General features: G+C 41.3%; 1 protein-coding gene across 5 annotated transcripts in view; it reads right to left on the reverse strand.

Moving 5' to 3' along the window:
- adcy3a (adenylate cyclase 3a) overlaps window positions 1–12,320 on the reverse strand; it is a 120,183-nt gene that overhangs the window by 33,034 nt on the left and 74,829 nt on the right. For all 5 annotated transcript variants that reach the window (XM_049583121.1, XM_049583122.1, XM_049583123.1 and 2 more), the window contains exons 13-15: window positions 4,462–4,578; window positions 3,114–3,412; window positions 2,340–2,421 (exon numbers count right to left, since the gene is read on the reverse strand). In XM_049583121.1, the coding sequence (XP_049439078.1) occupies window positions 2,340–2,421; window positions 3,114–3,412; window positions 4,462–4,578 (498 nt within the window). The remainder of the gene's footprint in view (window positions 1–2,339; window positions 2,422–3,113; window positions 3,413–4,461; window positions 4,579–12,320) is intronic.

Consider the following 12,320-nt stretch of genomic DNA (forward strand, 5'->3'; position numbering starts at 1 on the left):
AAATTAATAGAGTATAATCAAAATCAATAAGATCAATCAAACTGCATCATCTAAGTTAAGGACAGGGGGCGTCCCAGGACATATGAATAGATTTGTTCCTAAGTGGCACGTAAGACTGATTGAAGAGAATTTGTGACATTCACCAATTTACTCAAATTTAGAATTTTCTTCAAATACAGACAAAAATCATGAGTCATGAACAGACAGTCTGTCTTTTGCCACTGAATTTAGAGTTTAAATACTAAAGCAAAAATAACATTACCCTGTGTTTCTCGCTGAAAGTGATGAGTCATGGTTGGGCACATCTAGTGTTGCAACATTATGAGATTTCCTTGGTACATTAATGTCTCAGAAAATATTGCTGTTTCACAGTATTACAATATTACAGAATTATCAGTCAGAACGACCCCTAATGGATTGATTATGGAAGGGTTATTTTTGGCTGAACAAACATTTTATTACTATAAATGAAACTTGAAACAATGTTGTTAATGGAAGTCTGTGTAAAAAGTCTTCCCTTGGAAAATAACTAAAATAAAGGGGGGATTCAACATTCAGTTGCATTTTTTTCAATATCGTACATAAGAAAATGTACACAGTATGATAACCCTTAACTTTTACATCATGGTATACCTTAAAGTTGGTAAATCGCTGCAACCCTAGGAACAACTGGTTATAAGACAGGGTACTTCTACTTGAAAAAGACACTCAAAGTCAAAAACTGTGCTGAAATCTCTTCACTCTGAGCATCCCAAGACTTTACCAAGGAGGAAGACATGTCACTTGTGTGGATAAGGTTAAAAATAAACAAGAACTCACACTCACAAAAGCCTCCACATTTGAGTCGCTGCTCAAGACTTGATGAGGTGAAATAACATTACAGCAGATGAGACAGTGGAAGGAACTTCTTGTTGCTTTGAGGCAGAAATTCCAAAAACGGCCATAGCCACAAACACTCTCAGAGAGCTCCTCGCATAGCCTAAGCATTTCTAGCAAGGAGTCCTAGTTTATGAGTGATTTAGGAAAATTCTCTCAACTCTGAGCAAGCAAGGGACAGAAACTTTGACCTTAGTGACGAGGTGTGGCTGACAGTGGAAATGAAATGACTGCATCACAATATGAGACTGTGGAAGTGTTGTCATTGTTGGTGTGATCACTCTGCTGATTTAAGGCTGAGACAGACCCAAGTCTGATGCATAATTCTAGTTGCTGATGCACATTTCTAGTTGCCAAATATTTTAGCGTTTTGATCACTTAATTTCTGGCATTATTGTGTTGGGTGGAAGATGTGAGTGCATCTCTACTAAGATCAGTCAAGAACATTATCGCTGCCTGATCTAATCCGTAGCCTTTCATCAACTTAGTGTCATTCAGTGTTTGGAGAGGATTTCTCCCACCTCTATGTCTTTCTACCATTTCTCCTCTGCTAGAAACTCTTAAGCCTCTTAAAAGTCCTTCTCCCTACTGCTGACATTTTTACATCTTAGGAGCTCTCTTAAGGTCTAAGATGCTCTGTGAATAACATTTACCTTTATCAAGACCTAGTCTATAAGGGGAAACTCTGAGCTCTAAGAATTACTTTTAGAAAATTTTCACTTGGAGAAACTCTTTGTTCTTGAAAGCTTTGTGTATACGGCCCCTTGATGTGTAAGATTTGTTTGGCATCTGGTGGTGAGGTTGCAGATTGCAACTCACTAAAACCTCTCTGGTGTATCCAAGCATGTAGGACAGCTATGATGGCTAACATGGAAACATGAATGTCCCCATCTAGAGCCAGTGTTTGGTGTTGTTCATTCTGGGCTACTGTAGAACAAGATGGCGGACTCTATGAGGAGGACCTGCTCCATATGCAGATAGAAATGGCTCATTTTAAGGTAAGGACAACACAACACATCTTAGTTTTAAGATGATTATACACATATGAAACATAGTCATGAATATCAAATTTAACCTCTGCCAATATATCTTCTGAAATCTCATACTGAGTCATCGTCATAGCGCCCCCTACTAAGAGCAGAAAGTCGGCTTATGTGACAAAGATTACCCAATTTATATGAAATTTACAAAGTGTAGTCAACACATAATATACAGCAACATGACGTATAATTAGCGCCACATAGTGGCGCTAATTATACGTCCAACTCCACACACTCCAAGCAGGAAATACCATCAAATTCCTGTATGCAGTGTCTGACTTTCACAGAAATACACATCTCGACCGTCATCCCACCACTACCCCAAATGCAGCTTTAATATCTTTTGGTTTTGGGTAGTAACACAAATGTGGTATATTTCTGTTTGCTGTTAAAATACAAGGAGCAAAGTAGACATTTACTTACATGTCGGGAGAAATAATAGAAGCTGATCATCATAATGAAGATCATAATTGTCATTGTGAACTTAGAGGGCACCAAGTATGACCTGCAAAGAAGAATATTGACATATTGACAATTTCTGCTGTAATAAGATAAGATAAGATAAAATAAGATAAGATAAGATACACCTTTATTGATCCCACAATTGAGAAATTCCAGTGTTACAGCAGTAAAGGGTAAAGAGCCAAATTAAAGATTTCAATATTTAAAAACTTAAAAAACCTAGGCATGCAGAAAAAAGTACAAAAAATACAAGACACAGCAATAAATAACAATAATAATAATAATAATAAGCAGTGGACAAAAAGTGAGCAATGGATTAAAGTGAACATATTTAGTGCAAAGTGAATATTGAATGTGCAAATAAACAACAACATGGGGGACAACAATACTTATAGTGGTGTCCATAAAGTGTCCATAGTGTCCCTAAAGTGTCCATGGTGCAGTTTACTATGAGCAGTGCTGGTTACATAGCCTGACAGCAGCAGGCAGGAAGGACCTGCGATAGCGTTCCTTCACACAATACTAGTGTTAAAAAACCCCAACACTAAAATTATTGTAGTTATCAACACATAAGATGAGATAAAAAACTAAGACTTGGCCCAAAAGCTTGAGTACACACCCAGGTTTGTTTCGTCACTGTTTTTATCTACAGTTAGAGTTAGGATGTGAAAGCACTATAGGAGGTATAATGACGTCTGCTTTACACACAGCATACTGCCTTCTTTTTCACCTCACCTGTAGTCCTGGAAGCGGGCCATGTCATAGCGGTCAAAGATGTCCCTCCAGCTGTAGATGTTAACAATGCCAGTGGCCACTGTGATGAGCAGCATCAGTGTGAGCTTGACCATGTGACTGACTTGAACCAGCATTGTGGTGGCCATCAACGCCAGCACAGCGATGTAGCTGTAATATTTGGGGTTCTCCAGGCAACCATCAGGGCCAGACCAGGAGGATGAAGAGGAGGAGAAAGAGGAAGGGGAGGAGGGAGCCACTGTGGTGCTGCCTGAGTCCGAGATTGGAGGCAGACAACTCAGCTAGACAATGGAGAGAGAAAACTTCATTAGCTCAATGCTGCTATTACTATTATTTGTAAAAGTGCACTCTGTGCTCAGTTGTCCTTCAGCAGCAACATCCAGAACTTTGATATTTGGTCCAATGTCCTGGCTCTGTTTTTTCTGTGATAAACCAGTAGCTTTAGAATAGAATGAATAGAATAGATACTTTATTGTATGAACCAATACCAGAAATTCCTCTTTGACAGGGCTCAACATAACATTTACACATGCAAGACATTACAGACATTATAAAAGGACCTAAGAGTCTAAAAATACACAGGATGGAAAGTAAACAACACACATCGATACATAAAAGAAAAGGACCAGCAGCATTCGCAAACCATTACCGGGGCACTAAAATTCCTCTGCTGTTGAGGGCTGTTATTGCATTTGAAATGAATGATTTTTTTTTATAGATTGTTTTTCTGGCCAGCGGGACTTTGTATCTCCTGCCTGATGGGAGGAGACTGAATGAACGATGGAGGGGATGAGAGGGTTCCTCTGTAATCAGGGTGGCCTTCCTGATAACAGAGCACTCATAAAGATGGGACAGTGGAGTTTGTGGTGAGACAATTATTTTGCTGGCTTGATCTGTGATGCGAGAGAGTTTTGTTTTCTGTTTGTCAGTGAGAAAGTTGTACCAAGATGTGATATTGAATGTGAGAATGGATTCAATGAGTGACCAGTAAACCATTATTAAAATCTTTTTACTAACATTAAAATTTCTCAGCTTCCTGAGAAGATGGAGGCGCTGGAGTGCTTTGTTGTAAATTGTGTTGGAGTGTGTTTGGAAGGACAGACAGGTGTCCATCTGTGTCCCCAGATACTTAAAACACTCCACCTGTTCCACCCGCTCTCCCTGAATAAACAAAGGTTTAAAAAGTTGAGATGTAGTTGCTGCTCTGTCTCTTCCCACACAGCACAACTCCGTAGTCTTTATACTAAATACAGCTCAATGAAAACTGGGTGCACTTGGCGTCAAAAATTCACTTGCAGAATAATGTAAGAAACAGCAAAAAGCAGCTCACCATGTCCATGATGTCAGCCATGGTGAGGATGATGATGGCTGCCATGGCCCAGGTGTTACGAGCCCAGCGGGTGTGGTCAATCCAGGTGGAGAAAGACACCAACTTCTTGGGAAAGACCTGGCACAAACACCATTCTGATTAGGAATGTAACAGCACATTATTGCTTTCCAGTATTAAATCCATGCATCAAATCAATTTTTTTTTTAATCTCTTATGAAATCTTATTAAGTTTACCTTCCAACTCAAAGATATGTAGTCACCTTTTGTTGGCAGAGAAGGCAGAATAACTAGTTTTAGTGGCAACCTAACTTATGTTTAAAGCCTGTACCTACAACCTGAAAATGGCATGAGCAGCATCATATATGGACTGTTAAAAAACTAGGCCTCTGACTCATGGCCAAAAAAATAGAGTTTATTTCTGCAACTAAAAGGTCTATATAAATTATTCTGGTTTCATAATTACAGTAGCACTTGTGAGATTTGACAGAGGGGTAAACATTGGTATAGATATTACTGGGTCAGAGGGAATAAAGACAGAAGTCAGAGTAAATGAAAGCTTTTATCTTCACATAACAAAATCCCTTTGGAATAAAACAGTACAGCTCACAACATCTGAACATTACCCAGGCATAGACACATGCTAATAAAGCTAAGCAGGCATTTTAGAGGGGTTCTAGTAAATTAATGTGCCATTGGAACATTCAACTTGGACTTTTTTGGTACATCTGTACTCCATCTGTGCCTCGCAGGTAACTGTAAATCCCATTTAATCTTACTTACACATCAGTACAGGTATTGATTTCCATCTATCTGCTTTTGGTTTTATTTATCAAACAGACATATATATGTTTCCATTCAAAGAAAACCCTAACAAATGGATGAAATTAGTTAAAAATAAAAAATGTAGAAGACTTTTTGGGGGTGAGGACCATAGTAAAGGACTCAGTCATTAGATGGAGACATACAGTGTGTCTCAAATCGCATACTTCTGTACTAAACACTTCATATTTTGAGTGCAACTAAGTGTGCTCACACCGCATAGTATGGGAAAATGCAGTGTACTATTGGTGCACTCAAAACAGTCCAAAAGTTAGGTGTGGAATGATGGACACTCTTAACCCCCACTGGTCACCATCTTTGCAATCCGGAAATCCATCAGTCCATCAAAAAAAAAAAAACAAACAAATGTTTTCTTCCTTTTCCTCTGGAGGCACTTCCCGGAGTTTTTTGACTAACGGAAGTGCAGGGGCCTCGGGGATCGCTCACCCCCTTCACTTCCGGCGGTGCCCCCTGTGTTACACTCCTACCTGCAACTCAAACCAAACGGCGGTAAAAACGTGGCCACTAATGCCCTTTTTGTCCTGTCGTGAGGAGTGGAAGGTGTGCTGGTGGATGCACAACGCTTGTAAGTTGTGCTGTTGTCCATGTTTTTCACATTGACGAGACGGCATTTTGGGTGGAGCGGTCGCCATGGAAGCGGAGCTTGCTGTTTCTGTAGGTGCACTGGAGGCGGTGCTCACCGACTGGAGTAAAGTGAAAATGGCTAGAGGCTTTGGAGTACACGTTTCTAGTGGTTTTATGTGACCAGACAGAAGCTTTGACTGCAAAAACAGCAAAGGTAAGATGCAATTTGTAGCTGTAAGTGTACTAAGATAAGATATTTTCTGGGTGTCCATAGATATACACTAAAATTGGCCATAGCGGGTGACATGGAATGGGAATCATGGGAGGCTTGCTGGTAGCTATGTGGAGCTCAATTGTGGAGTCAGTTACTTGATATGGATGAAAGTAGGCTGATGTGGCAAATATTTCTCTGGGATAAACAAATGAGCAGTTCTTGGTCTAAAGATATGGTCTAAAGATTGTTAGCCCCTTTTCCACCGCAGGAACTTTTATCATTTACCCGGGATTTTGAAAAGCCTTGGTGCATTTCCACCAAAATTACCCGCGGAAAAAACTTTCCCTCAACCCCAAACTTTCCCTGAAAAAAGTCCCTAGTAGACGGGTAGGACTTTTCAGATTACTCGGACTTCTTGAGGGGCGGGGCTGTGTGCTGAAGAACGCTGATTGGTGGAACACAAACTTGAAGCGTTCCGTACTTGGCACGGGCAGCCGCTGCAAACTTTATTTCATTTCTACAGGCTTCACTTTGTTTGTGTTTTGATTAAGGATGGGTACCGAAACCTGGTACTAAATCATCACAGAACGTAGTATTAATAAGCGCCAATGGTACTGGTTCTTTTGTGCCGGCGCTGAACTCCTCCACATCCACACACATCCACACACACACCTACACGACACGGTAACCGGTAAACAGCTAAGCGGCCACGGTGGAAACACAGTGAAGATAACTTGAAAATGACTCGAGTTGACGGCAGCTACACTCATTACTGTAAGTGACATTAAACCTTAGTGAGCAAGAAGCCAATACTTTATCAATACATGTGTTCGGCAAGCATGAACATGTAAACACGTAGACAGCGACATTCAGTATGCTCCGTCCACAGTCTCTCATCCACCGACACTAACGTTATGTCAAGGACAGCACGCTAGTTCGGCTGATAGCGAATTGTTACTAATAAGCTCAAATGACAGCTGTCTGTATGTAGACTAACTTAGCTTGACACTTATCTTAAAATACTTTTAAACTTAGCTGCTGGCTGAGACAAACAGCCCCTCTTCTCTCTACCGGCGCTAATGTTACCATGTTACCAGCCAATAAGCTCGGGGAGATGAAGATAGGGCACACGCCGAATCATCTACATCATCACGCTAATTTTGAATACATTTTCCAGAACTTTGAGGTGTGGTGGAAATGCAAACCACACAGATTACCAGGAATTCTTTTACCCTGGTAAATAAATTCCTGGTAGTAAAAGTCCCTGGAAATGTTGGTGGAAAAGGGGCTAATGTCTACTAACATCGGGTTGAGTGAGGCCTTTATTTTTACGATGAACAGCTAATATTGTTTTGTTTAGAGAATCTGTGACTACCAGGGACAGAGGGCTGACGATATATGGACTAAACCAAAATTGCATACTTATACAATGATTAACTGAATATTGTACAGAGAATTATGTTGTATGTGGTTTGTCTAATTAGCAAAGATCTCTATGTGCTCAGCTGTGATCTGGTTCTGTCCAATGTGCAGCCTGAATGACATAGAAAGAGTTGCATGTTGTTTTCTAGAGTCCTTTTTAATTGGAAACTGTGCAATGCTTTGTTTAGTAAGATAAAAATAGGTACTGATTTTGTAAATATGGAAAATGCACAAAGACGTGTCATTATTGTCATTATTTAAAAATTAAAAAAAAAATAGGATTACCACCTCACTGTTGTATGTCTCCACAAACCAGTCAAGTTTCTCTTACAGTTTTCATCCATATCTGTGAATACATGGATGCTTCACACAATCTTCCCCCCCGACAGCACAAAAGATCCATAATAATCAGCACAGTTTCAAGGTAAGTGTCACCAATTCAGTATCTGACCAAAGGTCTCCCCTTCTGCACCTGAGATATAATGTTGAATAATGGCCAGAAAAGTGTTCTATGCCGAATATTATGATGTCACAGTGACGGTGACCTTTGACCTTTTGGATATAAAATGTCATCACTTCTTCATTATATGAAGCTCAGCGTAAGTTCAGTCAGGAAGACCTTTCCGTGCTCATTCATTCACAATTCTCCCTCTCCCTCTCCCACTGCTTCCTCCAATCAGCTGCCACCAGGCGTGCCGCTCTTCTTGCTGTCCTATCGTAATCAGCCACATCCTCCATCAGCCAATCAGGTTGTCACTACGAGATTTTAAATCTGTTCTTTCCTCCGCCGCTTTCAGCTGTCATTCTAGGCAGAATCGCCGCCGTCGACAATTGCTCACCTTACCTTTTTTCCCAGCAGTCTATTGCTGATTGTACAGCCTCGTGTGATTCCTCAGCAGCAGCAGAATCATCTCTCATTCATCACGTCCTCCAGTTCAGGCGATTTCACCTGTTTAAGAGTCATATTATCAACGCACTCTTCTGCCTCCGTTTCCTTCTTCAGTCTCGAGCTCAGTGTCATGTACGGATTCAAGATGTGGGCCCAAACTGCACGTAACATGATTTGTTTCTCCGGGACACGTTGCATACATACACCCGGATTGTCACGCGCTTCACCCCCGCCTCGTCATCGTCATCATCACCGCAGGCCTCCACATGCAGCAGCCACCACTCTCAGCCAACCAGTCCACTCAGCTGGCGTCCACCCCGAACCAGCGCTTCATTCTGTCTCCAGCCTCTCCAGCATTGGAGCTCCCGAATCCCTCACGGCAAGAAAGCTGGCGGTTTAAGCCATCCGATCATCAGCCTCCCTCACTGTTAAGTGAAGTGTGTCTCATATGATCAGCCTACTACTCCATTCAGTGCCGCAGACAATATTATCAGCGCATCATTAATATGAAGTGATTTATTTAATTCTCCCTTCAGCCCCGTTTAAATGGGAAAACAATTCCCGTAATACTGCAATAGCAGCGGAAATCAATTTTCGGCTCACTGGGTTTTATCAAAGTGAGCATATTAAGCAGGCACACTATGCCCTCCGTTCTCTATGATATTCGCTTTAAGCTATGCGATTCTTTCCTCTTCATCTTCATTCATAAAATAAACTCACGTGCACATCATGCCGCTATCTTACCACACTTCCTGTATCATTTCAATCAGAAGCCCTTCAGCGATTCTCCAGTGGGGTTGTGCGGGTTTTTCAGGTGACCGAGAATATTTCTAGCGCAATCAATTAAAAACGCCTCATTGCAGCACTCATATTTATTCGCATTCCCTTTCTTTCAGGAACACAGTGTAGTTCGCATGCGTGTCTACAGTATGTACGTGCTCTCACAACAGCTGTTTCATCAGGTGGCATTAAAATAAATAAATAAAAAATTTAAAATACTCAAAGGATAAGTATGGCGGCCTCTATCACAGTACCATTACATCCATCTGCCTGATTCTTGTCATTTGTCATATTTAGAAGTCGGCCGCCCGGATCATCACCTGTATCTAATTATCTGACCTCATCACCCCTGTTCTCATCCAACTTCACTGCCTTCCTGTACAATATCGCATCCTCCAAAAAAAAAAAAAAAATGTATTAATAGTATTATTATTATTATTATTATTATTATATGGACAGTAACACAGAAGCAGCCATTGGCATGTCTTGGGCTCCCTCCACCATGGTTGATTAACATGCACATCCAGTCTGTCTGCAGTTCAGTGGTATGCACACTGATCAGTTCTGGTAATCACAGTTCCCAGTCTGGTGGTGGTCTAACTTAATTCGAGCTGCCCTTCACAACTATATCCATCTCAGATTCACCATTCACGATTTCATCCATGAATTGGCCCGGAACATGCCTCAATCCCGCCATGCAGAGCAGCATGTAATGCAGCCTCTAATCAGCCCAATCTTTTCCTGTTTTCACGCACTTTAAGGACATGTATAGTAGTTGTCAACTCATTTGAGCTCAGCAAGTAGCTGCGTGATCGCCCCCTCATGCACATGGCATCATTGTGCCATGTCGCTCTGTTCGTTTTTACAGTGATCCAGAACATCATTTGTCAACTGCCTGTAGGGTAAATGTAGCCAGTCAGTATACACTCCAAGATGCCCATGCAATTTCTAATCCTCTTAGTGACACTTATCCAGTTCAGTGGTAGGGCTTTTATGATAGGACCCACTACATCTATTTGGGCAATAATCTTGATCCACTTATTGTTGAGATAGATGCATCTAGCTTTGCACTTCCCAGTCAGTGTTGGTAATATCTATTAAGGCTGAGCAATACAGGGAGGAAGAAAATATATAAACGAATAAATAAATAAATTCATCACTTTTAAAAAAAATAAATAAATAATGACAATAAAATAAAATTAAATAAATAAATAAAAAGTGATCAATATAACATACAAAGACAGGGATCAAGGACCAGGGCAGAATTTTTTTTTTTTTTAGCAAATACCCACTGGTTTTTGGGGGGAGCCAGGTATGGCTCCATTCTATCACCAAATCATAAATCAAATTTCTGCTCCCCAAATTCTCACTAACTCATGCAAATAGCTGGTGGTGGTCTTTCATAGTTTCCTCTTCTGCTACCTTCAATCAAATCCCAGTTATGGTTTGTCCTATTGCCCACCTTTATATTCGATGGAGGGACAGTCATGCATCAGCCAACTGCCATTTCTGTTTGGTTATCTTATTGCTATTGCATCATTGCTGACCTGAAATTTGCTTGTTGTGCAGTCCTATGTTCCTTGCACTCGTTCATGTTTCCAATTCCGTCTGCCTCAGTTCGGTTAGGATGGCTGTCATTTATCCCACGTTCCCTCAATACCCATGCTGTACGCGTTCTCATGCCGTTTGCACAATCATCCATGGCCCTCCAACTACATACTGCATGCACGAACACCTGCTCATCCGCTACTGCTCACCTATCGTTTTATAATTCTCAATCATGCATCACCCATGAGTATTCCATTTTGGTTATATAATCACAAATTCTATCTGCCAATTCTCTATCTGCTGGTCCTGGGACATATTCTGCTGTATTCATTTATTCAAGTTGGCAGTGATTTAATGCAATTTCATTGGTTCATTTCCTTTTACCTCCTTCGCCTGATCTCTCGCTCATTTGCATGGTCTTCGGGACCTCACGCAAATGCACAATCACGGTTGTGGGACCTCATGCTGCATGCACTAACAACCTTAGTCTTCAGACCTCATGGATGCTCTATCATGTTCTGTAGGAACTCATGCTGCATGCTCTTACACCCCTGGTCTTCAGGACCTCATGCCAATGCCCCACCATGGTCTGTGGGACCTCATGCTTTATGCTCTGCCTCCCTCGGTCTTCAGGACCACATGCAAATGCCCCATCATGGTCCATAAGACCTTATGCTTTACACCCTAACACCCTCGGTCTTCAGACCTCATGCAAATGCCCCATCATGATCTGTGGACCCCATGCTGTATGCTCCAACACCCCTGGTCTTCAGGACCTCATGCAAATGCCCCCATGGTCTGTGGACCTCATGCACCACACCAAGGTCATTGGACCGCCTCAGAATGTTTTCTCTGCAACACTTAATTTTCTTTGGTCAGAGGGACCCACTTCATTTCTGTTTTGTCATATCGGACGTAATTTATGTTTGGTCGTCAGACCTTATTTTAATTTATCCATTTTATTTAAGTTGGTCTTCCGACCTTAGTTTCTGTTTGGTCATGTGACCTTTTATTTTGTTCTACTGATGGTCTTTAGGACTCCAGCTTGTGCACCCAGGTCTACGGGATCTCATGCTTATGCACGGTAATTGCTTTTCGGCCGACGGGCCATAATTTCTGTTTGTCAAGATGACTTTAATTTCTTTTTGGCCGCCGGATCTTATTTTACTTTCACCATTTTATTTGAGTTGGTCTTATGATCTTAATTTTCATTCGGTCTTATGACCTTTTATTTACATTTGGTCTTTATTGATCTTTTATTGTTTTCTGCATACATAGACCGAGGTCACTAGGACCCAGGGGTCGCGTTAACCGGATATTCTCGGTCATTGTCCGGTTTTTTACAACAATGACCGGAAAATCTGAAAGCTGTCGGTCATTTTGACCGGTTGCAATTACCACCCCTGCCCACATGGCAGCGGAGTGCACAGCCAGTGGCTGCCGTTTTCACACTGCAGAGAAAAAGTCATTCATCTCAGTGTTTCCCATACATTCATTTATCTGTGGCGGTGCGCCACGAATAAATTATCTCCGCCACATATAGATTTTTCTGCTTTTGGTGCTACGTGTTCAACCTCGCTCATAAACACATTATAATGGGAC

Source organism: Epinephelus fuscoguttatus, linkage group LG8 (genome assembly GCF_011397635.1).
Source record: "Epinephelus fuscoguttatus linkage group LG8, E.fuscoguttatus.final_Chr_v1".
Classification (NCBI taxonomy): Eukaryota; Metazoa; Chordata; class Actinopteri; order Perciformes; family Serranidae; genus Epinephelus; species Epinephelus fuscoguttatus.